General features: G+C 41.2%; 1 protein-coding gene across 1 annotated transcript in view; it reads left to right on the top strand.

Annotated features, from left to right (window-relative positions):
- Positions 1–16,123: 16,123 nt before the first annotated feature.
- Positions 16,124–27,980, top strand: part of Dcaf12 (DDB1 and CUL4 associated factor 12) — a 34,396-nt gene continuing 22,539 nt past the window's right edge. The window contains exons 1-2 of the mRNA XM_005326197.4: positions 16,124–16,535; positions 17,620–17,874. Coding sequence (XP_005326254.1) covers positions 16,458–16,535; positions 17,620–17,874 — 333 coding nt within the window. The 5' untranslated portion in view covers positions 16,124–16,457. The remainder of the gene's footprint in view (positions 16,536–17,619; positions 17,875–27,980) is intronic.

Below are 27,980 nucleotides of genomic sequence, written 5' to 3'. Positions count from 1 at the left end.
GTCCCAGGGTATTAGGGACATTGCTGGGTGGGCAGGGTTTTGGTCTTGAGCTACATCTCCCTGTTCTACTCTCTGACAAAAGTGATCCCATAGACAGATGGTTGGGGATGGAGAATAAAGAAGGCTAGAGATAGAAAGGCCTGACAGATCAGTGCGTGCATGGTTCCCTGGCCAGAGCAGGGGCTCATGTGTCAAAGCCGGGCACAGATGTTCTTCCAAGTAATTAGAGAAATTAAATCTCCATCATATTTTAATCCCCATACAGTCACACTGCGAGAGAGAGAGAGAGAGAGAGAGAGAGAGAGAGAGAGAGAGAGAGAGAGAGATAAAGGAGAAAGAGAGCAAAAAAAGGAAGACACATGGAAGGAATAAAAGATCCTTTGAATCTCAAGGTCTGGCTAACTTCCTAGAAGTACTAGAGTCTCCTATCTCCCTCTTTTTTTTTTTTTTAGTTGTAGATGGACACAATACATTTATTTATTTGTTTGTTTGTTTATTTTCATGTGGTGCTGATGATTGAACACAGTGCCTCAAACGCGCTAGCATTCTACCACTGAGCCACAAACCCAGCCCTATCCATCTCCCTCTTTTATAATTTCCTGAATCATGTTTCATCTTTTGCCTGTTCTTGCCCCAACCCCAGGCTGGCTCATATATTAAGGAAAACTGGCTGAAGTTACATGTCTTGGCTGGAGTCAGAAATTTTTCTTTTATGGACCCTTGGCTGATGACTGAAACTGTATTCCCATCAATAATTGAAAAACTCCATTATCAACATATTCAATGATGTTAAGACTTGACCTTGGAGACTGGGGTAGTAATTACTGCTTGATTCTGATCCAATCTCTGGGATTGGATCATAACTTTAATTATGAAGGGTTAGGGAACTTTTGATTACTAACACAAACATCAACATTCAGATTAATAGGTGTCAGAAATATCTCCTGGTCCTTGTCTGAGAGGGGCATTACAAAGACATTACAAAGGACCAGAGGAATATATGACTTTTTTTTTTTTTTAGTGTTTTTATTTATTTATTTATTTATTTTTAGTTCTCGGCGGACACAACATCTTTGTTTATATGTGGTGCTGAGGGTCGAACCCGGGCCGCACACATGCCAGGCGAGCTCGCTACCACTTGAGCCACATCCCCAGCCCGAATATATGACTTTGATAGAGCTATCTATACCTAGAACAAACCTCCTACTATGTAATGGGACTTTATGAACATTAATTCCACCATGACAGAGTAAAACATGTCCCTAAAGGGGTTTTAGGGAAAGAAAGAGGAAAGACCATTGGATTAGGTAATGATTTGCTGTTATTCTTGCCTCTGCCACATTCACAGTGTGACTTTTGCAGGTTGCTTTATCTCTTTGACTTAAAGTCCTCCTCTGTAGAATAGCAAATGATAACGGTTTATTTCTCAAATTTTTTGAAAAACTCAAGCAGAATAATGCTGTGATAGTGTTTTGAAAAGCATTAAGGGATGCTGGGCATGGTGGTATACACTTGTAATCCCAGTAACTGGGGAGGTGGAGCAAGAACTTTGCAAATTCAAGGCCAGCAATTTAGCAAGGCTATGATCAACTTAATGAAACCCTGTCTCAAAATAAAAAACTAAATTAAAGGGGCTGGGGACATAGCTTAGTTGGTAGAGTGCTTGCCTCACACGCACAAGGCCCTGGGTTCAATCTCCAATACCACAAACACACACACACACACACAAAAAAAAAAAAAAAAAAAAAAAAAAAGTTAGAAAAGGACTTGGGGTTGAAGCTCAGCAGTAAAGCACACCTGGGTTCAATTCCCAGTACAAAAGAAAAGAAAAAAAGAAAGAAAAGCATTAAGGGTTCTAAAATAGAATTGAATATGTTTTTATCCATATTATCCCCTGTTAGCACAAAAGGACTGGGCCAAATGCAAACTTCATGGATCAGCAAAATCCTGAGTGATGCCACTGATGGACTCACTTTCCTGGTAAAAAATGAGCCATCAGCCAAAGAGGGGAATATGGGCTTATATAGGTGAGAGGTGACTTAATTGATGAGCATGTCAGTTTGGGCACTCAGGAATTTTGAGATCTGCTTTGCTAGGCAAAATGGAAGGGGGCCTGGGGTCAGTGGTCATTTATCAGTGGGATTTATCTTTTACTGGGCCAGATGGAGGGTCTGGAGTCCATTGTAGGTATCTGGGAAAGAATTTGTTTGGGGAAGGATCAATGCTTCCGCCTCTTCCCAGAGACTGTCATTTCAGACTTGATGGATATCTACTCCTGGGGCCTGTCTTGTCACTGAGAAAGAATGTACGGAAAGAATCAATGTATTGCCTTCTCCCCCATTCCTTCTCCCCAGGCCACACTATTTTGGGGTTTGTCATTTTCCATATTCAACATCCCCTAATCATTCTTTTATATTTTAAATGTGTTGATAGCTCCCTTACCCCCAATCAACAGAAATTAAACAGGATTATGAGATGCTTTTATAAGGCACTAAAGGCAGTGTGGATGGAAATGGATTTGAAGAGATATAGATAATTGGAATATGTTTTCTTTTTTTTGGGGTGGTGGTGGTACTGGAGCTTGAACTCAGAGATACTCAATCACTGAGCCACATCCCCACCCCTATTTTGTATTTTATTTAGAGACAAGGTCTCACTGAGTTACTTAGCACCTTGCCCTTGCTAAGGCTAGCTTTGAACTTATTGATCTTCCTGTCTCAGCCTCCTGAGCCCTGGGATTACAAACATGCACCACACTCAGTTTAGACTATGATTCACAGGATCATCCCGGGCATGACTTCCTTCATTCACATAGCAAATTAGTCAGAAGGGAGTTGTCCTTTTTTGTTGCCACAATAGCTTGTAAAGGCCTCTGGCCAACTGTATTATCTAACCATGATTCTGAAAAATCACTTGTGTCAGTATAAGAGAAAAACAGTTGCTGCTCTCTTTGTGCAGGTTTTAGGATGTTGGTTTGGAAGACTTAAAATATACCTCTAATGCAGGCTTGGTGGTGCATACCTGTAATCCAAGCAGCTCAGGAAACTGAGGCAGAAGAATTGTGAGTTCAAAACCAGTCTCATCAATTTATCAAGGCCCTAAGCAACTCAGAGAGACCCTGTCTCTAAATAAAATATGAAAAAAGACTGGGAATATGGCTCAGTGGTTAAGTGCCCCTGGGTTCAATTCTCAGTGCCAAAAAATAAAGTATACCTCCAGCTGCCACCCTGAAAGCAACATTCAAAAGGTTAAAGTGCAAAAATAATTGCTAATTTTTTGAAGATTATTTATATTCTTTTTTTTTTTCCTTTCTTTTTTTGGTACCAGGGATTGAATCCAGGGGCACTTAATCACTGAGCCACATCCCCAGCCTTATTTATTTAGAGACAGAGCTTTGTTGAATTTCTGAGGCTGGCTTTGAACTTGCAATCCTCCTGCCTCAGCCTCCCAGACTGTTGGTATTACAGGCATGCACGACTGTGCCTGCTACATTTCAGATAATATTTTAAAAATTGGTAGTACTCAGTGTTAGCTAGGAACTGGAAAATGTAAATTTGAATTTCCTTGGTGGACAAGATGACACTATCTTTATACTCCACTCCAAATTTCACAATAAAATCAGGCTATGAAAGGAAGAGGATCTCCAAAGATCCTGAAATTCTATATATGTATGTATGTATGTATGTATGTATGTGGATGTTTACTTTATTTTATTTATTTATTTATTTTGTAATTCTGGGGATTGAATAATCCAGGACTGCACATGCTAGGCAAGTGCTCAACCACTGAGCTATACCTCAACATATAATAATTCTTTACATGCTTAAAGTGTTTTACAATTTATTTAATCCATAGAACAATTCAATGACTTATTTGTAATCCTATATACCTTTTAAAAATATTTGTTTAGTTGTAGATTCACACAATAACTTTATTTTTTTCTGGTGCTGAGGATTAAACCCAGTGCCTCACACGTACTAAGAAAGTGCTCTATCTCTGAGCTACATCCCCAGTCCCTCCTGTATACTTTTGACAGATAAGGAAGTTGAGGCTCAGTCTTATTCACCTGATTTGTTCAGGGTTTCATTTTTAGTAAATAGTTGGAGGAAGGATTAAAAACTCTAAATCCCAGTTGGTGACTTACTGTATAGCAAAATTCAGAGAACACAAAAAAGGGTACTTCTTTCTAAAAGGAACCATCACTACTGCCTGGAATAATACAAAATATAAGTTTTTTAATGTATTTTTTTATTTATATATGACAGCAGAATGCATTACAATTCTAATTCATATATAGAGCACAATTTCTCATATCTCTGGTTATATACATAGTATATTCACACCAATTTGTGTCTTCATACATGTACTTTGGATAGTAACGATCATCACATTCCACCCTCATTAATAACCCCATGCCTGCTCTCTTCCCCTCCAACCCCTCTGCTCTATCTTGAGTTGTCTATGCCTCCCATGCTTCCACTTCCTATCCCATTATACAAATCTTATATAAAAGAAAACAGTCGGCATTTCATTTTTTGGATTGGCTAACTTACTTAGCATTATCTTCTCTAACTCCATCCATTTACCTGCAAATGCCATGATTTAATTCTGTTTTATTTCTGAGTAATATTCCATTGTGTATATATGCCACATTTTTTTTATCCATTCATCTATTGAAGGGCATCTAGGTTGGTTCTACAGTTTAGCTATTGTGAATTGTGCTGCTATAAACATTGATGTGGCTGTGTCCTTGTAGTATGCATAAGTAAGTTTTTTTTTTTTAAAAGAAACATCTGGAAAGGCATAGCATCTGCCTAAATGTTATCCCTATGGATTAGTTAAAATTCTCTTGGTTTCAAATGACTGTTCAAATTGAAAAGGTTCCCAGATAGTGTCATCAAGGTTGACTTTTATAGCCTGGCATGGTGGTGCTCACCTGTAATGAGAAACTAATGTGGCTCCATTTTTAAAAATAAATAAATATCAGCAGCTTCTACCTCAAGGCCTATCCTAAGGAAGGGGGTGATACCCTTATCCTTGGAAAAACCCACAGAGCACTCCTAAGTACATATCCACCCTGCTAAGTTGTTTGTCTGTAAATAACAGGAGAGGTGTGTGGCACCAGGTGTCCCTGACTCAGGCTAGGTGAGGACCCATAGCAACCCCCCTAGCAACCACCAATCAGCATAAGACAGGGAAAATACCTGGAATGCCAGATGACCCCCAAGTAGTTTATGGTGGTTGGTAACATGTTGGGAAACCATGTATCTTAGCACGCATACCCCTTGTGGCCTAAACCAATCAGTTCAAACTGTTAAAGACCCCCGTCCAATGAAAGACCCCCGTATCCCTGTCCAAGGAGAATCACACGAAACACTGGCTGCAAAAGCAAGAGGTTTAGGTTTATTGGGACACAGGCGCCTGCGGGTGCCCAGCAACCTCAGCCGGAGCTTTGGTGAACTGGCACACCAGGCTTGGGGATACAGAGATTTTTATAGGGTTTAGGACAGGTTTAGCGTGCGTGCGCGCGCGCTCGCGCGGGAGGCAACCAGTTTCTTATTGGTTTCTTTAAACCTAGCATACCCACAGGTTTACATTCCGTTGCTTATCTGTTCCGGTTTATTCATGCATGCCCCAGGATGTGGGTGCTCTGTTCTTCAACGGGTTGTCTGGAAAGCATGCCTGGCGCCTGAACCTGTTTATGGGGGTGCCTGGTATCTTGGTTTCATATCTTGGCCTTAGGTAATTGGGCTAACTGGGCTAGGGTCTTTCATTACGAACCCCCCCCCTTGTACTAGCCAATCACCTCTACCCAATTTGTTCCCACCAGTGAATGTGCTAATCAATGTTAAGAGTTGTTGTTTGATTTTCCCGTGGTATGGAATGATTTGCTGTGTGATGTTGTGACGCATAGAGTATCCCCCCAAAACCTATAAAATCTCACTGAACAAGGGACGGGGACTCACTTCCTGGGACCACTGTATTGGAAATGGTTGTGATTCCAGGCTCGAGCTTGCAATAAAGACTCTTGTGTGATTGCATCAGATTTAGCTCCTGGAGGTCTATTGGGGTCCCACGAATCTGGCATAACAGGTGGTGCACACCTGTAATCCAGGCAACTCAGGAGGCTGGGGCAGAAGGATCTCAAGTTCAAAGCTAGCCTCAACAACTTAGGGAGGCCTTAAGCAACTTAGCAAGACCCTGTCTCAAAATGGGCTGCAGATGTAGCTAAACAGTAAAGCATCCCTAAATTCAATCCCTAGTATAAAAAAGAAAAAGAAAAAAGACCTGGAAAGTGTCAGATCAGGCTGGGCAGGCAGCAACCAAAGGAGGCAGATTTAAAAGGGCCGCTGAACAGGCTTTATTGAGATATCACTTCCCTGGGCGGACTTGATCAGACCCACAGAGGGGACAGGGGAAGAATCTGAGGAGAAACCTCGTGGAAGCTGGACCGGACTGGACTGGGGCTTACAGCAGGAAGGGAAGGGCTTGGGACAGGAAAAGGTGTCTCTAGGGTCCCTTTCCCCCTTGGAGTTGGTCAGGGGAGTTGGCTGAACTCCAGGATTGGCCAGGGGGTCCTGCTGATTGACAGGCGTTAGTCAGGAGATCTGGCTGATTGACAGGCGTTTCCGCCGGCATCTGATTGATGTTCAAAGCAGCTCCGGCTGCTTTGTTCTAAGTTGCCACCAAGTAGCTGCCACCAACCTAACAGAAAGGACTAGGGGATTATGAAAATAGAAGGGAGATCAGTAGAGTTGAAGTGGGGGACCAAGGGGCAAGGAGGAGGGGAGATAAAGGGGAAGAATTGGAGAACAAAATTGACCAAATTATGCTATGTGCATCTATGAATATATCAGAATTCATTCCAATTTTATATATAACTATAAGGTATCAAATAAAACAAATAAATAAATAGAAGGAAAACCAATAGAGTAGAGGAAGGAGGTTGAGGGAGGTAGGAGTGGAGTACTGGGATTGAAGTGAAGGAAACTGATTATGTCAAAACAAACCCCACTATTATGTATAACTATAATGCACTAACAAAAAGAAAAAGAACTGGGGATGTAGCTCAATGGTTAAGCATTCCTGGTTCAAAAGACAGGATATGGTGGTATAGGTCTGTATTCCCAGCAACTCAGGAGGATCACAGTTTTGAGGGCAGCCTCAACAACTGAGTGAGGCCCTAAGTAACTTAGTGAGACTGGTCACCAACTTTAAATTCTCTTGTCTCAGTCTCCCAGAGTTGCTGGGATTACAGGTGTGCATTAATGTGCCCAGCAGATTAAGTGTAATTTTCATTTTGTTTTATTTTGTTTTGGTACCAGGGATTGAACCCAGTGGTGCTTAACCGCTGAACCACATCTCCAGCCCTTTTTTATATTTTATTTAGAGACAGGGTCTCACTAAGTTGCTTAGGGCCTCACTGAATTGCTGAAACTGGCTTTGAATTTATGATCCTCCTGCCTCAGTCTCCCAAACTGCTGGGATTACAGGCGTGTGCCACCCCACTTGGCAGATCATATATAGTTTAAGGAGATGTGTGTAGGTGCCAAACTGACAAAGGGTAGACTGGGATGATTAGTTCTATATATCATCTTGGCTAGGCTATAATGCTAGTTATTGCATCAGACACTAATCTAGGTGTCCTGTGAAGGTCTTTTGTAGATGTGGTTAACATTTCACAATCAGTTGATTGTATGTAAAGGCAATTACCCTTGATTGTGTGGATGGGATAGTTCCTGAAGGCAATTGAAAAGCTGTAAGAGCAAAACTGAGGTTTCCCTGAGAAAGAAATCCTGCCTCAAGACAGCAAATTAGGGCTTGCCTGGCATGTGTGCGGCCCGGGTTCCATCCTCAGCACCACATACCAACAAAGATGTTGTGTCTGCTGAGAACTAGAAAATAAATATTAAAAATTCTCTTTCTCTCCTCTCTCACTCTCTCTTTATTAAAAAAAAAAAAAAAAAAAAAAAAAGACAGCAAATTAGTTCTTGCCTGAGGTTTTCCAGTCTGTCTTACAGATTTTTGGACTTGCCAGCCTCCACAATTGTATAAGCTAATTTTTTGGAATAAATCTCTATATACACATACCTATATTTGCTGTTCCACTTCTCTAGAGAATCTTAATTCATAGCCTGAGGGTCCAACAATAATTAGTTAATAAATTATGGTACATTCATTTGTTGAATTATTTTTCTGTATTAAAACCATGGTTTTTTTTCTTTTTCTTGTTCTTTTTTTCTTTTTTGTACTGAGGATTTAACTCAGCAGCACTTTCTCACTGAGTTACATTTCCCAGTCCTTTTTATTTTGAGACTGGGTCTCTCTAAATTTCTGATGATCTTGCTAAATTACTGAGGTTGGCCTTGAACTTGCCATCCACCTGCCTCAACTTCCTTAGTCACTGGAATTACAGGCGTGTACCAGCATGTGCAGCAGTTAAAACTATGTTTTTAGGAGACACACAAATAACATGAGGGAGCTTTTTGTGATGGTACAAGCCTGTAGTTCCAGCTGCTGGGAAGTTGAGATAGGAGGATTGCTTGAGACTTAATTCAAAACCAGCCTAGGCAACATGGTATGATACAGTGTGTGTGTGGGAGCAGGAGTAGAATTCTTATGTTATATGTTATATTTAAGCAATAAGGAAAATTTATGTTTAATTTTATTTCAAAAAATAAACATACACATAGACAAAAGGAATTTATCCTCAAACAGAATGAAAATCACAATATTTATTGCATGTATTTCTTAGTAATGGTTTTAAAAAACATTTCCTGGGGGCTGGAGTATAGCTCAGTGGTAAAAGCTTTTGCCTATTATGCATGAAGGCCTGGGTTTGGTCCTCCAACACTGCAAAAAAAAAAAAAAAAAAAAAAATTCCTGACATTTGTTATTTATGTTATCAGAGTAAAAATGTTATTATCTAATGATGAGAAAATCTTTGTTCCACTTTGTAAGCCATTTTATTTATTAATAGTTGAAGCCTAGCCTACCTATTTGTTTTTATACCAAGACTGACTTGTAGTTGACTCAAAAAATATAACCAGTAGATGAGTCCTCAACAAAATTGATAGGTAATACTCTTTTTTAGTTTTTTCCCTTTTCTTTCTTTCTTTCTTTCTTTCTTTCTTTTTTTTTTTTTTTTTTTTTTTTTTTGAGATAGGGTTTCAGTAAGTTACCCAGGTTGACTCTAAATTTGTGATCCTCCTACCACAGCATCCTGAGTTGCTGGGATTAAAGGCATGTACATGGGCAAACTGAAGTAATTTGTTTTGAAAACAAATGAGAAAAAAATTGCTAACTGGAAAAAAAGTATATGTTATCATATCATTCTGCCTTTTTTTCCCCCTTAAATTATCATTAGGGGTTAAATATAAACATAAGAATTCTCCAGGTGAAATGGTGCACACCTATCATCCCAGCAGCTCAGGAGGCTGAGGCAGGAGGACCAAAAGTTCAAGACCAGCCTCAGTTACTTAGTAAGGCCTTAAACAATTTAGAGAGAGCTGTCTTTAAAAAAGTGGGGGTGGGGGTGGGGATGCATCTCAGTGGTAAAGTGCCCCTGGGTTCAATACCCACTACCAAATAAATAAATAAAAGGGCTGGGGATGTAGCTCAGGGGTAGAGCATTCCTGAGTTCAACTCCCAGTACCAAAATAAATAAATATTTTTAGAATATCTACCACCTTTAATATGCCATGCCTCAAATCTCAGAAATATTTCCACAGTGGGTGAAGAAATGACCATTCCCATTGCCTGGAGACCTCTAACATCTCAACATAATCAAAGAGCAGTTATTGAATGCTTAACCAACTGTGACAGTTCATGTTCATGTTCTATATCCTTTTTTTCCTTTCTACATTTCATTATGTTTGTCTGAATTAAAATTCCAATTTTTTTTCCCTAACAAAGACACTTACCTCCTGAGCTCTTATTTGTCTCTTTGCTAGTAAAGATAGTTAATAATCTTCACTTATCAAGGCTACAGTCCTACAGGGAATCGTAGTAACATCTGCTTTGTTTGTTTCAGGGAACCAATGCAAATAAACAAGAGGAATTACTGTTATTAAGCAAAGTACTAAGCAAGTATAACAATTCAATTTGTCCAATGTGTTTTATAAAATTTATTGTTTACTTTTCCTGGCAAGACCAAACCAAAGATAATGGCTTTGGTCTTGAATCTCCAGCCCATTGATGGGCCTCTGGCAACATACTGAATTGTAATGAAATGTTGACAAGGACTGAATTTGAGGAGCAAGGGTGGAAAGGATTGGAACTTTAACAGTGGTCCATTTTATGTTTTGAATATAATCCTTGCTGCTCTACCACTGCAATTTATTTTAAAAATAGACTTGTTTCTTTCTCTTCCTCTCTCCCTGTTCCTTCCTAATCTCTCCCCTTCCCTAATCTCAGGGGAAACAGGATTACCTTTCTTTCTGATTTTAGGCAGATTTATCTGTCCTTAATTACAAACCCACCATAGGAAAGAAGTAAGCCAGACTTTGGGGATGGTACCAGAAGATTTTAGAAATGACTATCTCCCAAATTAACAAGTGAATTACAACTCCAACAGAGTTGGACTGTAGTCTTTGAATTGCCTCTTCAAAAGCCTGCTGTTCCTGTTGATGGGCAGAATCATGGCCTCTGGGACAGGAAGGAGTTCCCTGTGTTTCTTCTTTGCTAGCAAAGCAATAAACCTTCTTTTTCATTTTTTTCAAAACAACTATATCTTCATTACTGGGTTGGCATAGGGGACAAGGACTGAGCTTTCCATAACATAACTATTGGTTTTAATTTAAAGTTATAGGCCACTTGTGGTGACATATGCCTGTAGTTCCAGTTGTTTAGGAGGCTGAGAAGCAGGAATACAATCATTTGAGTCCAGGAGTTCAAACTCAGCCTGGGCATCACAGTGAGACTCTGTCTCAAAAAAAGGTGGGAGGGAACCCCCAAAACTACAACTAGTATTTGAAATTATTTTTAAAAGGTTTAGATATGGCTATCTAGATACTGACACAGATACATTAAAAAAAACTGGAAAATCCTACTTGACATTGTAAGCAATGGTAATTGCTGAGAGTGGATTTGTGATAATTTTTATGTGTTTTCTTTCCAAGTTTTTACTTTGAACACATATTTATTTTGTAACTAGGGAAAAAGTCTATTTTAATTAAGCAAGCTGGGCATGACAGCACTTGCCTGTGATCTGAGCAATTCAGGAAGTTGAGGCAGGAGGATCACAAGTTCAAGGCCAGCTTCAGCAATTTAAGGAGACCCTGTCTCAAAATAAAAAATGAAAAGGGCTGGGGATGGAGATCAGTGGTAGAGTTCACCTGGGTTTCATACCCAGTACTGAAAAAAAAAAGGCTAAAAACAACACAATAACAACAACAATAATAATATGTGAGTAAATAAATTGGGCAGAGCAGCACATACCTGTAATCCTGGTGGGAGGCTGAGACAGGAAGACCAAACTAGAGGCCAGACTCAGAAATTTAGCAAGACCCCAAGCAACTTAGTGAGACACTGTCTCAAAAGTAAAAAATAAAAAGGGCTGGGGATATAACTCAATGGTAAATCACCCCTGGACTCTATCCCCAAGTACCAATAAATTAATAAAATCTAAAAATTAGGGATTCCACCTCTTGGGTCCCCTTCTTCCTCCGGGAGAAGTCTTTTCTGCTGTCCTTTAATAAACTTCTAATTTCTACTCTGAAAAAAAAATCTAAAAATTAAAAAAGAATAGGGATGGGCTAGGGTTGTGCCTTAGCAGTAGCACACTTGCCTGGCATATGTGAAACAACTGGTTTCAATTCTCAGCACCACATAAAATAAATAAATAAAATAAAGGTCTATCAACAACTAAAAAAAAAAAAAAAAAAAAAAGAATAGGGATATAACTCAGTGGCAAAGTAACTTGAGTTCAGTCCCAGTATCAGATAAATAAATAACCAACCTAATCATGATTCTGGAAACAGGTTATTGGAGCATTATTCTCATTACTCAATCTCTTCCCTATATTTTAGTTAACTCAGTCTTTTTTTTTAAACGTTTATTTTATTTGTAGGTGGACACAATACCTTTATTTTTATGTGGTGCTGATGATCAAACCCACTGCCTCAAGCATGCTAGGGAGCTCTCCACCTCTGGGCCACGCCCCAGGTCATTAACCCAGTCTTAACATACCTATTTTGTAAGACACACATCTGACTTAATCTTCACTCATTCAACATTTCACACCTGTGTAAAATAAACTAGATGCCTTCCCAGGTGCAAAGGACTTAAGAGATAAATAAGGGATGCCCTCTATCTTCAAGAAACTTCTAAACACCAGGTGGAGTGGTGCAGGAGGATTGCAAGTTTGAGGCCACCCTTGACAATTTAGCAAGACCCTGTTTCAAAACAAAAAGAGCTGCAGGTATGGCAGTGGTAAAGTGCCCCTGTGTTTAATCTCTGCCTTAAAAAAAAAAAAAAAAAAAAAGGAGGGCTGGGGCTGTAGCTCAGTGGTAGAGCCTCACAGGTGTGAGACCCTGGGTTTGATCTTCAGAAAACATAAAAATAAAGATATTGTGTCCATCTACAACTAAAAAAAAAAAAAAAAAAAAAGGAAGGGGGGAAGCTCCCAAGATAGTGGGATAGATAAGCATGAAAATAGACAACTATAATATACCATGAAAAGTTCCATGGGAGCACAGAAGAAAAGCATCTAAGACCAAAAAATGGGTATTGGTAAGGGGACCAGCTTATAGAGTAGGTGATACTTGGGTCCCCAAATTTATTTTAAGCCAGGTGTGGTGGCACATGCCTGTATTCCCAGCAACTTGGGAGGCTGAGGCAGAAGGATCAGAAGTTGAAAGCCATACTCAGCAATTTAGCCAAGCCCTAAGCAACTGAGACTCTTTGTCTCAAAAAATAAAAAGAGCTAGGGATGTTAAGCATCCCTGGGTTCAATCCCCAGTATCCCCCAAAATATTTTTACTAGATGCTGGAATGAATGAACAAAGGACATTTCTTAACTTTGGGAGAAAATCCATTCATTTATTTATCCATTTATTCAACAAAAGTTTATTTAGTGCAAGCACATACAATAGAGATACAATGGCAGCAAAAACAGTTATAGTCTCTGTTCTGAAGAAGCTTATAGTCTAGTAGGGGAGACAGGTGTTAAATAAAAACTAATTAATATAAAATTCTAATTGTGGTAAGTGCTATGAAGGAGAAACTTATAGTGCTATGTAACCTAACATGGAGGGGAATTATAATTAAGCCAGGGAACAGTTCCCTGTAGTAGTAGTAACTGGGTTGGGGCTGTGGCTCAGTGGTAGAGAGCATGCTTGCCTAGCATGTGTGAGGCACTGGTTCAATCCTCAACACCACATAAAATAAAAAAATAATAATAAAGGATATTAAAAAAAGGAAGTAGTAACTGAAGTTTTTTTTTTTTTTTTAATATCTTTATCTCTTTATTTTTATGTGGTGCTGAGGATCGAACCCAGGGCCCTGCACATGCTCGGCGAGCGCTCTACTGCTGAGCCACAACCCCAACCCAGTAAATGAAATCATAGGGATAACTAGATATCCCAATAGCAGAAAGAGATGGAAAGAGTGTACCAAGCAGAGATAAAGCTGTGCCCAGGTTCTGTGAGAGAATGAAGCATTTTGATTAGGAAGCAGTTTGATTGGAAGAGAGCTACTGCAGCTGAAGCTGAGAAAGAGGAAATACAAGATGTGGCTGGAGTCAAATTTGAAGTCAGACAATGCAGGCTCATAAAGGCCAGATTAAGGATTTTATTTATTTATTTACTTACTATTTATTGCTTGCAGCAAGGAATTGAATCCAGGGCCTCACATGTGCTAGGCAAGTGCTCTACCACTGAGCTACACTTACAGCTCCCTACATTTACTAATTTTACAGTTAGGAATTACTGCTTCTTGTTTGATTTTTTTCCACTCAAAACACACAACGTCCATGTGTAGCACTGCTGTGTAATATCCCATTGTATGATTAAACCACATTTACCTTTTTTGCTATTGACATTATTTTCAGTTTGAAGTTATTATGAATAAAACTGCTGACCTTTCTTATCAATGATGTTTGGAGGCCATAAATACTCATTTCTGCTGGGTGTATAACCCAGAAGTAGAACCTCTGAATCAAAAGGCACACATGTTTAGGACTGAGGGTTCAGTGCTTGCCCAAGGCCTTGGGATCAATCCTTAATACTAAAACAAACAAAAAAAGTTAACCTTCATTTTGGCAGGCAACAACCACAGATTTTTTTCAATTTGGTTTTTCTAAATTACCCGCCCACTAACGATGTATGAGAGTTTCAGACATTATACCTCCTCAGCAATTCTTGGTGTTATCAGCCATTTAAAAAACATTCACGGGGCTGGGATGTAGCACATTGGTAGAGCACCTGCCTAGCGTGTGCAAGGCCCTGAGTTCAATTCCCCAGCATTCTCAAACAAACAAACAAACAAATAACTAAAAATGTAAACTTTTGAACTTCTGAATGGGTCTTCTTTCTGCTTCATTTCCACAGAAATGGTGAGCTCTGCTGTGAAGTACATCTGCAGATGGTTCCTGGGATAAGATGAAATACACTAACTTCAAAAATGAGCCTGCAGCAACCCAGTGTGTCCCTGGGATATAGCCAGAGGAGACCAGAAGACAAGCCCTTTCCAGCCTGAGCCTAGAGATTCTCAAAGAATTCCAGACTCTTGCCCAATGGTCTCCTGGGTCATCCAAAGCATTGTGAGGCAAGACAGAACTAGAACAGACTCAAAAAGGAAACTGGGCCACTCCTGACCCATTCACTGTGTGCATGTCTCTGAAGGAACAGACCTAACCAAGAAAGATGGGGCTGCCTTTCCCAAGGTGGCTTTAGGGGTTAGTGGCAGTGCCAACTTGGGATGGCGGAGGACCCTGTCTCAGTCTGGTCTTTGATTCAGCTTGAAAAACAAATCCAAATCTCCTTGTAGGCAGAACTTCAGATGGGCCAACAGAGCTCCCTGGAGGTATGAGGCCTGAAGTTTGAAGGGACCAGCAGGTAACTGGGCACCACAGCCAGAGGCCAGTCAGTCTCAAGAAAGAGCATCCTGATTCCTCCAAGGGTTTCTTTGCCCGAGGAAGCTGGCACTCAAATTCCTTCAGGATCTTCAGAAAATGGAGGCAAGGGTGATCCTGAAAAAAACCCCTTACGGGACTGGGGGTGTAGCTCAGTGGTAAAGTTGCTTGTCTAGGCTGCTTGAGGGCCTGAGTTCTATCCCCAGCATCCCAAAATAACAAAAACAAAACCTCTTTTTAGTGACCAATTTCAGCTCCAACTTAACCAAAGTGCTAAAAATGGCAACTCTTCCGTGATTAGGAACTTCATTCAAACTTCCTAAGGCGAAGACAGGACCAAGAGAGGCAAGCAGTGACAGATAAATCACACCATGAGGCCTATTTTCTAAACCGCAAAAGACAGTGTGGCTTTGATGGCAGGTCACGGGATCTTAACGAGGGCATGGTAAGGGTCAGTTGACTGAGGGACAGGAAAGAATCAGGAGGGGGAGGGGCAACGGAGTGAGTGAGGCCAGGAGTAAATGGCGCCTTAAGGCTCCACAGTGGTGGGGGGAGGGCTGCCTAGAGTTACGCAGGGCGGCCAAGGCTGGTTGTGCAGTGCAGGTTCTAGGCGGTGGGAAAGTCTAGCCACGCCGTCCTGGCTTCTAAGCCAAGTCCCACCATGAGGAAGGGGGTGGGATGGGGTGTGCACCTGCCCTTCAATATCCAATCCTAGGTGTCCCGGCAGTGTGACAGTTTCGGGGAAACGTGCGGTGCTAGGTGCTAGGTGGGAGGTAACCTGAGTAAAGGTAAGGACGTGTGCTGGGAGGGATTCCGTCCCTGAGCAGGGCTGGTGGTCTTCATTTCCGGGTGCGGACTGATGGGCGGGCTGGGGTCCGAGGTCCGCGGCCAAAAGCCAGATTCCTTTGGCCCCAGCTGGTCCATAGCCCGAGACCGCCAAACAACCGTTGGAAAGGGGAGGGCGAAAGCTCGGCAACAGCTACGAATTCTCCATGGAGCCCAAAATCCCGCCCCTCTCGTGCGTGCAGCGTCTCTGCGGCGACGCGCCGCCAAGTGCGGCTGCGCAAGGGTGACGGAGCGCGGGCGAAGGGGGGAGGGGGTGTTTTGGTTCTTGCCGCTCGCCGTCCTTTCCAGAGTCGGTCGTCTGAAATCTGTTTTTTACCTTTCCTTCCCCCTTCCTATTCCCCTTCCCAACCCCGAATCTCCCTTCCTCCTTTCCTTCTTCCGCCTCCCTTTTTTCTACTGCCGCCCCGGGTCCGGGCCATTTTCCGGGCCGGGCGCACTACAGCGCGCGGCCCCGGGGCCCAGTATATGACCGGCTCTCCTGCTACCCCTCGCTTCCCCCGCCCCATGTGGCTGCGGGGCCGCGGCGGCGCTGCCCACTATGGCTCGGAAAGCAGTTAGCAGGAAGCGGAAAGCACCTGTCTCTCCAGGAGCTGGGAGCGACGCTCAGGGCCCGCAGGTGAGGGTTTTGAAACCGGGATTTGGGCGTTGAGACTGAGGCACCAAGACGTGATTAGGGTCTGCAGATCCAAGGACAGGAATCTGGGTCCAAGGTCCGTAGTCCGAGGCGGGACAAGACCTGGGCCTGGACCTGCGGTCATGGCCAGTCCCTCAGGACCTCTAGAGCAAATAGTCTAGAGACAAGGGGGAACTCAGAAGTGGGACCTTCCTTAGGAGGCATGAGCCAGGAATAGGGCCTGAGGAGAAAGCGGAATCTTGATTCTGGAGGAAGAGAAAATATATATAAGTCATGAGGAATCGGAAACAAAATCAAACTCCCAGAAATTAATGAGAGGGAGAGGGAAGTCCACCTTCTAGCGGCACAGTGAAGCGGGCCGATTGCTACCTTCATTGAGGAAATAGTGTCACTAAGGATACCCACGCCTGAGCTGGGCTTCTGGCACTTGGACCCCTAGAAGAAACAGTAGTTACCAGGTGTCATCCCAACACCGTACTCTTTGCGGGGGGGGGGGGGGGGGGCTTCTTGAACTTGGATTCGGACTCTGATTTCCCCGTCCGCCTACCCCGTTGGTAATTTGATTTTTCGAATTCTACAACTGCCTGGAGCGCGGGCGTAATGATAGAGGAGCCGCCATTGATAGCACATCCCTGGAAGACCTGGGACCCAGTCTGGCTACTTGAGCTACACCCTCCATGTTCCGTGGGGAATACAGGCTAAGAGGGAGAAGGGGGCTGGGTAGAGATGCAGTCCAGGTGGGTATGGGAACCACTAGTCCTTTCCTTTGCTCTCAAGGATAGGAAAAGAATATTTGAATCCTTCACTCCCAGAAGATCTAGTAAACCTTTTTTTTTTTTCAGTTCTTTTCTACTTCCATTATAGGTTTAACTATGAGCAACATCATTTCGCTGCTGTAAGAGTTAAACTGAACTTTCTGAACTGAGGTCCTTGTTCTTTTATATTCGTATTTCTGTTGTATGTAAATTCTGCAGGGTGAGTTTTTGGTTATTTTGCTAATACAGTAGGATCTCTTGTTCAGAAGAAAGGTAGACAAAGTCTTGATTTCTAATGTTACTTTTCATAGTTTGGCTGGGATCACTCGATTCACAAGAGGAAAAGACTTCCCCCAGTGAAGAGATCATTGGTGTACTACCTGAAGAACCGGGAAGTCAGGCTACAGAATGAAACCAACTACTCTAGAGTGTTGCATGGATATGCAGCACAGCAACTTCCCAGTCTCCTGAAGGAGAGAGAGTTTCACCTTGGGACCCTCAATAAAGTGTTTGCATCTCAATGGTTGAATCATAGGCAAGTGGTGTGTGGCACAAAATGCAATACGGTAAGCGTCTGGAGGGTAAAACTTTATCCTAGTTCTTGAATATATATCCCTGCATGCTCCAGAACCTTTCACTGCTCATTTTCCCCATTAGTTTCTTTTGGAAAGGAACTCCCTTAACTCTCCTTTCCATGCCCTCCTGTTGACCACTTCCTCTCTTTCTGCTCTTTTTCTCAGAACTTCTGCATCTTCTGATGTCTTCAAAATAATATGGCTTTATATATATATATATATTTTTTTTTCTAGTTGGAGTTGGATACAATACCTTTATTTTATTTATTTTTATGTGGTGCTGAGGATCGAACCCAGAGCCTCACACTTGTAGGTGAGTGCTCTACCATTGAGCCACAACGCCAGCCCTTTTTTTTTTAATATTTTTTTTTAGTTGTAGTTGGACACGATATCTTATTCAGTTATTTTTTTATGTGGTGCTGAGGATCAAACCCAGCACCTTGCTACTGCTGAGCCCCAGCCCCCAAATAACATATCTTTAAGCCTCCTAATCCTCTGTATATAATGCATCTTCTAGAATTGAGGTTTTGGTTTTGATTTTGGTAGTGGGGATTGAACCAGGGGCACACAAGCTATATTCCAATCTTTTTTATTTTTTTGTTTTGAGATAGGGTCTCACTAGGTTTCTGAGGCTGGCCTCAAACTTGTGATCCTCCTGCATCAACTTCCTGAGTGTCTGGGATTATAGGTATGTGCCATCACACACATCCAAGGGGAGTAATTTTAAAGAGAGTGACAGGCATGGTGGTGCACTCCTGTAATCCCAGTGGCTGAAGCAGGAGGATCACAGGTTTGAAGCCAGCCTCAGCAACTTATAGATTCTGTAGACAACCTAGTGAGACCCTGTCTTAAAATTTAAAAAAGAGGTCTGGGGATGTGGCTCAGTGGTTGAGTGCCCCTGGGTTCAATTTGTGGTAACCAAAAAAAAAAAAAAGAGAGAGAGAGACAGTCAGTTACAAATGAAGGGGAAATTTATCAGTAAGCTATGTAACCAACACAATTTTAGCAAGGATAAAATAAATCAAAAAGTGAATACGATTGGAATCGAAGACTACAAATGGCACAATGTCAGAGGAAGTGAGAAGAGGGAGGACCTGGAGGTGGGTAATGACTAGGACCAGCCGCTCCCTCCATTTTCACCTCACCCTGTGTGAATAGGCATGTAGTGTCATAATGGCTGAGTAAATTTACACTAAAGCTAAACATATATGGGGTCAATCGAAAGAGAGAAGGATCCTGTAGATCAAGAAAATCTTTAAGTTTTAGGTGAAGTATTTGTTTATAAAAGGCAAAATATTAATTTTTTTTTTTAACTGGGGATTGAACTCGGGGACTCAATCACTGAGCCATGTCTCCAGCCCTGTTTTGTATCTTATTTAGAGACAGGGTCTCACTGAGTTTCTTAGCACCTCAATTTTGCTGAGGCTAGCTTTGAACTAATGAACCTCCTGCCTCAACTGCCCGAGCTGCTGGGATTGTAGGCGCACACCACTGCATCCAACTAAATTTAAACAGTTTTGAGGAAGGAAGTAATACCATGGTGGTTGGGGCCAAGTTTTCATTTCCTTTTCTGTTGAAAGTTGCTTGTCTTATACAGAAGCCCTCCAAAACTAAATAGTAGTAGCAAGCCTCCACAAAGCTTCCCGTTTCTTAGTTTCTCAGCTTGCCCACTGATGGCTTGAGAACTGTCATCATTGTCACTTGGAGTGGAAAAATAATTTCCTGCTTGGAAGGGTTCTTTCTACTCCTTACACATGCACCATAGTGTTTTTCTTAGCAGTATTGCTGAATTGTAATCTGAGTTAACATCAAAATCTCTTGTTTCTTGAATTTATTGACACTGTTTTGAAGGTGAGCATGTTAAGTGATAATTTAACTTAATACCTACCTCTAGTATTTTTCTTTGCATAGCTTCCAGAACCAAAGCAGAGAACCAGCAACACTGCTTTTTCTAGAGTATCTAGTGAAAGGTATCACTATTTATGAGAGATATTGAGGTTCTAGTATGACAAGTTTTAGTTGTCTAGAAGAGAGTTGGACTGAATCAGGTTATAGAAGCCCTTGAATATCTAGCTAAGATTTTACTCCTTTTGGAGTGGGGAGGCAGTGACTCAGTGATTTCTAGTGGGGAGTGATGTGGTTGGAGTAATGCATCCAGGAGAGCAACAACAGGAGGCTAGTGCCATGGTGTATACCATGAGAGGTAATGAAGGGCCAAATTAGGCAAGTTTCAAGGAGAGGATGGGGAGGAGAGATTTAAGACATCTTAGAGGTTAAATCTATAGGTGATGATGTGCTCAAGACAATCTGTTGTGGAGGAAGAAGTCAAAATTAATACTGAAGTGTTGAACCTGGGGAACTGGAAAGATGGCAGGGTGAGTATTAAGGAGCAGATTGAGAGAAGGTGAGTTTAGTTTTATGCTTTCTGTCTATTAGTTGGAATTTGAGAAAGGATAGGAAGTTAGTGGTTTGGGAGTCATTCATCATATATCAGGGATTATTGAAATTATTATAGGGGAGAAGGCAGGTTTGGGAGTCATTCATCATATATCAGGGATTATTGAAATTATTATAGGGGAGAAGGCACTCTTAATACTTGAGTCCCATATACTTTCTTAAATTGCAAAATTTTTATTATGTGTATATTTTCTGGGCAGGATTATGGGGGCTGGTTTGGGAAGTGAGTCTTAATTTTTATTAGATTTTCAAAGGGAGGACTGAGTCAGAAATGATTAAGAGCCTTTGATACTGAAAGAGGAAGCTAGATACAGAATCTTAGGGAACACCTACATTTACAGGACAAAACTGCTACAGAAGAAGCAGGGAACTCAGGAAAACAGAATACGGAAAAGAGTAAGAAAGGAGGATGTTTGCAGGGGTCGTGGCTTATGAAGGGTATGGCATATATAGTTTAAATTATTTAATTGAATGTAATTATTTATTTTTTTATACTGGGGGTTGAACCAGGGGTATATTGCCATTCAGCTACATCCCCCAGAGATCCCCATCCTTTTTTTTTTTAAGTGGTGTTGTTGCTGAACATTGAACCCCAGGTTTCATACATATGACACACAAGCACTTGACCACTGAGCCACATTCCCAGCCCCAGACCTTTTTATTTTTTATTTAGAGAAAAGGTCTTGCTAAGTTGCTGAAGCTCTCACTAAGTTGTTGAGGTTGGCTTCAAACTTTGGATCCTCCTGCCTTAGCCTCCTTGGTAGCAGAATTTACAGGTGTGTGTCACCACACCCTGGTGAGGTATTTAGCTCATATTTTTATTTATTTTCCCATATGGTATTTAGCTTTAGATATGAATTTTTCATCATTAATGCCCTCTAGCCAAAGATACCAGGGAGCCTCCTATAGTAGAATAAGATATAATTGCTCTCTCCAGAGAGAGAGAAACCTAAACCATAAGGAAAGGAAGGGGACTTTCAGAGGTTGTTAGAAAGAACTTAAACTTGGGGCTTATGCTAGGTGTCTGGGGGAAGTCTTTTTTTTTTTTAAGAGAGAGAGAGAGAGAATTTTAATATTTATTTTTTAGTTTTCGGCAGACACAACATCTTTGTTTGTATGTGGTGCTGAGGATCGAACCCGGGCCGCACGCATGCCAGGCGAGCATGCTACCGCTTGAGCCATATCTCCAGCCCCTCTGGGGGAAGTCTTGAGGAAATAAAACTCTTGGCTCCAGATCAGATACTGTTAGGAAGTGCTTTGGCAGGGACAAGATTCCTTTGTTTGAATCTTAATATTGTCTAGAGGGTGGTTAAAGCTGGAATTGATAATGATGAAGCAGTCATTTTTTTTTTTTTTTTTTAAAGAGAGAGAATTTTTAATATTTATTTTTTAGTTCTTGGTGGACACAACATCTTTGTTGGTATGTGGTGCTGAGGATTGAACCCGGGCCGCACGCATGCCAGGCGAGCGCGCTACCGCTTGAGCCACATCCCCAGCCCTGAAGCAGTCATTTTTATTAGCCAGATTTGATCTTTCTGTGGTTTAGATAATGTTCATGTTTCAATCTCTGTTCAGATTTGGTACAAGTGACCTTATATGGGAGCCGAGGTAGTTGTTCAGTGATTGAGTGATCACCTAGCATTCATGAGACCCTGGGTTTGATCCCCAGCACTGCAAAAAAAAAAAAAAGGTGAGGGGGGGAGCCTGGCATGGTGGTGCACACCTGTAATTTCAGTAACTCCGGAGGCTGAAGCAGGAAGATCATAGGTTCAGACAAAGCGTTAGCAGCTTAGCAAGGCTCTCAGCAATTTATCAAGACCCTGTCTCAAAAAGGGTTGGGTGTGTGGCTCAATGGTTAAGTGCGCTTGGGTTTAATCCCTGCTACCTAAAAAAATAGAGAGATAGGGTCATCTTCTCTGGTGTTGGTGTTTGTGAAATTCTTTATTTTCACCATGACACAAAATCCTAGCTAAAAGTATCAGACTAACTCTCTGGTGACAGGGCTGCTTTTTTTATGTGTGTGTGTGTGTGTGGTGCTGGGGAGTAAACTCAGGGCCTTGTGCATGTGAGGCAAGCACTCTACCAACTGAGCTATATCCCCAGCCCTGCTTTTTTCTATTATAATATTATATCCTTGAATTTACATATTCAGATTCCTGAAATCCTAAAGGCAGAATATAAAACTCACCTTGATACTCAGGGAAGCAAAGTATGATTACATGTAGGAGATTAATTGTGTTCTGGCCAGATTTTACTCATTTCACCTTGTCTTACTATTTTATTTTCCCAAAAGGATTTTTTTTCTTCCTCTCTTCCCTCCTCCCTCCCTCCCTTTCTCCTTCCTTCCTTCCTTCCTTCCTTCCTGCATATATACATACATAAATACCTGGGATTGAACCCTGGGGTGCTTTACCACTGAACCACATCTTCAGCCCTTTTATTTTCTGTCTAGAAGAGATGCTCAGGTTTATCCCAGAATTAATCTTTATCGTATATTCAGAGTATTTGACTATATTGAGAGGAAGAATTTCAGAGGTGGAAGTACTTGAATTGCCCATGTTGGCAAGTTCCTTTTGCTGGGACACATATGCAGAAGTGTTTCTAAGGTGGAAATAACTGGCAGTATTTCATAAACCCTAAGGTTCGGTGCAAAGTTAATTCATGTAGTTAAGCTTTAGGAAGAGCATGAGTAAGAATGATTTTATGCCTCTTATTTGTGATTATACTTGTTATTTCCTGCTCCTTTTTTGTCTGTCTTTGAGAGGGCATTGCTTGTATTAGTGGATTAGCACAGGTATGGACCTGAGAAATCCTGTTTAGGGTAGTGCTTGACAGAATTTGGGTTACCCGCTTTCTATATATGAGGAAATTAATGGTTGAGGATGTTAGGGCCTGCCAGGTGCAGTGGCCCATGCCTGTAATCCCAGCAACTCTATAGGCTGAGACAGAAGGATTGTAAATTCGAGGTCAGCATCAGCAATTTAGCAAGACCCTGTCTCAAAATAATAAAAGGACTGGAAAGTGTGGCTCAGTGGTAAAGGGCCTCTGGTTTCAATCCCTAATACTGGGGCAGAAAAGTGGGGAATGTTAGGGCCTGAGCAACCCTAGCATAGAGTTGATTGAAGATTTTATTTAGGTCAGCTTTTCTAAACAAGAATGTTGATGGTGTTTGGGACACATGTTCTTGTCTGGAACTTAACCCCATATTGCAGGATGTTTCACATACCTAACTTCTGCTCTGTAGAGTTGAGAAATATGTACATCCCCCTTTATTGTGACAGGCATGCATACATACACACAAGTACACATGCATGCATTTTAAAACATTTACGCTTCCAGGTAATGACCAGTGTAGAATTTGAAATGATCTGAGTGATCAGATCTAAAGTCAGGTCAAGTCTGTTTGAAGCTTGCAACACTGGGCAGTGAGCAGAGGAGGAACATGAACCTTGTACTTGTAACTTTTTTTTCTAGCTGGATCTTTGATAGGCATTACAGTCAGAGAAGACAGGTTTTATTTCTCAAGCTACCAGAACTGTTTTCTATTGGAATGAGATCAGAACCTAGATCTGGTACAATATGAGAGTTTAGGGTCTTGAAGTGTAGCTCAGATAAAACACAGTTGCTTAGCATGTATAATCTCTGTGTTTCAATTCCCAGCATTGGGGGCAGGGGGTGAGCTAGATGTGGTAGTACACTCCTCTGATCCCAGTGACTTAGAAAGCTGAGGCAGGAATATTGCAAGTTTAAGGCCAGCCTGAGCAAATTGGCAAGCAAGACTCAGACTCAGAAAGGGTTGGGATGTAGCTCAGTGGTAGAGAGATTCCCTGGCATGCCCAAAGCCCTGAATTTAATGTGCAGCATTGCATTAAAAACAAACAAAAAGAACAAAACTGTGTTGGAGTTTGAAAATATTCTTTTTTTTTTTTTTTTAGTTGTAGATGGACAGTCAATCAGGTAACTAGGACTATAAGCACGTGCCACTGTATCTGGTCTGAATCACTCTTGAGGTTCCCCCCCACACACTTTTTTGCCTTTGATTCATTCTAGCCTTTATTAATAAATAATCCTGTTAATCTCTGTTCTTTACATGCTTGACAATATGATGCTTGATGAATTTAGGGTCTATTCCTGCACAGCCCTGAAACTTTGGGGGATGAGCAAAAATAAGATCAGAGCTTTGTTGGGAGGTACTTTAATAGAACCTGCGGAAAGTTTTGTTACTGTTTTGTTTGTGTTATACTGGGGATCATATCAACAGCCTTTCACATGCTAAGCAAGCACTCTACTACTGAGTTCACCCCTAGCCTATGTTGGGGAAAGTTAATGAGACAGTTAATATTTACTTGAGTTGGATCCTGCTTCCTTTGGACCAGTGTCCTGCACTATACCCCCCAGGCCCAGTTACCTGAAATGCCATAACATCAAAGGAAAAAAGTTCTGGGAGCTAATAAACCTGGCTCCTTTTACCTACATTTTAAATTAATGTATCTTTGATTTCCAAGGGTATATACCTCTGTTTCTCAAGCATAACTCATGAATCCCTAGCATCACAAACACTTCAGGTGTGTGTTTAAAATGCAGACTCCTAGCCTAGCACCGTAGCTGGTGCCTGTACTCCCAGCCACCCAGAGGCTGAGGCTTGAGGATCATAAGTTCGAGGCAAGCCTGCACAGCTTAGTGAGACTCTGTCTCAAAATTTAAAAAATAAAAAGGGTTAGGTATGTATCTCAAAGGTAGAGTACCTCTGGATTTATTTATTTATTTTTTTAAAGATAGAGTGAGAGAGAGAGAGAGAATTTTTTTTTTAATATTTATTTTTTAGTTTTTGGCGGACACAACATCTTTGTTTGTATGTGGTGCTGAGGATCGAACCCGGGCTGCAAGCATGCCAGGCGAGCGCAATACCGCTTGAGCCACATCCACAGCCCAGTACCTCTGAATTTAATCTTCAGTACCCAGCTGAGCATGGTGGTGCACACCTATAATTGCAGGAACTTGGAAAGTTGAGGCATAGAATGGCAAGTTTGAGTCTAGATAGACTGTCTCAATAAAAAGAAAGGGCATCAAGCACAGTGGTACATGCCTAATATTCCCAGTGGCTAAAGGAGGCTGAGGCAGGAGGATCACAAGTTCTAAAGCCAGCTTCACAACTTAATAAGAACCTGTTTTAAAAAACAGACAAAGGGGGGGCTGGGGTTGTGGCTCAGCAGTAGAGCTCTCGCCTGGCATGCGCAAGGCCCTGGGTTTGATCCTCAAAACCACATAAAAAAAATAATAAATAAACAAAACAAAGGTATTGTGTACAACTAAAAAATAAATAATAATAAAAAAAAACAGACAAAAGGGCTTGGAATGGGGCTCAGTAGTTAAGTACCCCTGGGTTCAATCCCCAACACCAAAAACAAAACAAAAGGCAGATTCCTGGGGCTAGTTGTATCTCAGTAGTACAATGCTTGCCTAGCATGTGTGAAACCCAGAATTTGATCCCACAACTATAAAAAAAATTCTTTGAAAAATATTTACACACATAAAAAATGTTTATGTATGTAAATCTACAGGAAAAATTGGGAAATAATGCAGTTTCTGGTCCCTACCTCTGTACTGATGCAGGGTTTCCTTCTTTGAGACCTAGGAATTGACTTTTTGATTTTTTAGAGGGAGGGGCATATTGGTGATTAAACCCAGAGCCTCAAGCTTGCTATATCCTAGCCCTTTTTTTTTTAATTTTTCATACAAGTTGCCCATCCTGGCCTTGAACTTGTTTGTTATTTGTTTGAGACAGGGTGTTGCTAAGTTGCTGAGGCTGGCTTTGGCAATCCTCCGGGATCAACCTCTCAAGCTGCTGGGATTATAGGTGTGCACTGCTGTGCCTGGTATGAATTTGTGATCCTTCTACCTTAGCTTTCCCAGTAGTTTGGGATTATAGGCTTGTGCCATATTGCCTGACTATGGAGTCTTTTGGAGGGAGGTACTAGGGATACTAGGGATTGAAACCAAGAGTGATCTACCACTGAGCTACATTCCCTAGACCTTTATGTTTTTATTTATTTATTTATTTATTTATTCATTCATTCATTCATTCATTTATTCATTTATTTATTTATTTTAAAAATAGGGTCTTGCTTAGGCTGGCCTCAAATTTGCAGTCCTCTTGTCACAGCCTCCAAAATCCCTGGAATTATAGGCATGTGTGTCCACATCCAGTTTGAAGACTTTTTTTTTTTAATATTTATTTTTTAGCTTTAGGTGGACACAGTATCTTTATTTTTTTTTTTTTTAAAGAGAGAGAGAGGATTCTTTAATATTTATTTTTCAGTTTTCAGTGGACACAACAACTTAGTTTGTATGTGGTGCTGAGGATCAAACCCGGGCCGCACGCATGCCAGGTGAGCGCGCTACTGCTTGAGCCACATCCCCAGCCCACAGTATCTTTATTTTACTTTTATGTGGTGTTGAGGATCGAACCCAGTGCCTCACACATGCCAAGCGAGCGCGCTACTACTTTTTTTTTTTTTTTAAGTTTTGTGGGGTTATCATTAATTTTATTTATTTATTTATTTATTTATTTTAGAGAGAGTGAGAGAGGAGAGGAGAGAGAGAGAGAATTTTTAATATTTATTTTTTAGTTCTCGGCGGACACAACATCTTTGTTTGTATGTGGTGCTGAGGATCGAACCCGGGCTGCATGCATGCCAGGCGAGTGCGCTACCACTTGAGTTACATCCCCAGCCCCGCACGCTACTACTTGAGCCATTACTTTTTTTTTTAAATAAGGTAGTTGTTGAACAATATAGTAATTATGGTAAATCAAGTCCCTATGGTTTTATGCAGGCATTAAAATAATTATAACAACTCTAAAGTGCAAGGCATTTCATATTAAATGAAATGAGATATAAAATTTTGTCTTTGCTTTACTATATGCATGTAGTTAAGCACTAAACCAGGAACCTGACATATGAAAATTTTTTAGAGAATTAAGTGATCTTTCTTGTATTTTATTATTATTAGTTTTGTTGTTGTTGTTTGGTGGTACTGAGGATTGAACCCAGATCCTTGCACATACTAGGGAAGCACTCTACCACTAGGCTGTGTCCTCAGGCCATATTTTGAGATGGGCTCAAATTAAAATTAGTTGTCCAGGCTGGCCTCAAACTTACAATCTTCCTGCCTCAGTCTGCCTAATAGCTAGGAATATAGACGTGTCCCAACATGGCCATCTGGAATTATGTTTTAAAGAGTTCTTTTTGTTTTTGTTTTTGTTTTTCTTAATACTATAGCATAAGGAGCTTTCTAAAAAATGTTCTTTTTATGCCTTTTGTCAGGGGGCTACCAACGATCGAATCCAGGGGCGCTTTACCACTTCCAGACCTTTTTGACTTTTGAGACAGGGTTTCGCTAAGTTACTTAGGACCTCAGCCTCCAGAGTCTCTGCGATTACAGGTGTGTCATTGTGCCAGCTCACACCATCATTCTTAAAGTTTGTAAAATAGTTGTGTGCCATATCCAAACTCCTGTAGTATACCACTAGTTCATCAATGTTGCACAGTAGTTAAAACTGTTTACCCAGCTGGGTAAACAGTTTTAACTACTGTTAAAACTGCATACTTAACACTTCCAACTTCATTGGAGGTTGAGGC

Source organism: Ictidomys tridecemlineatus, chromosome 4, assembly GCF_052094955.1.
Source record: "Ictidomys tridecemlineatus isolate mIctTri1 chromosome 4, mIctTri1.hap1, whole genome shotgun sequence".
Classification (NCBI taxonomy): domain Eukaryota; kingdom Metazoa; phylum Chordata; class Mammalia; order Rodentia; family Sciuridae; genus Ictidomys; species Ictidomys tridecemlineatus.
This window is presented reverse-complemented; position numbering and strand designations above follow the sequence as displayed.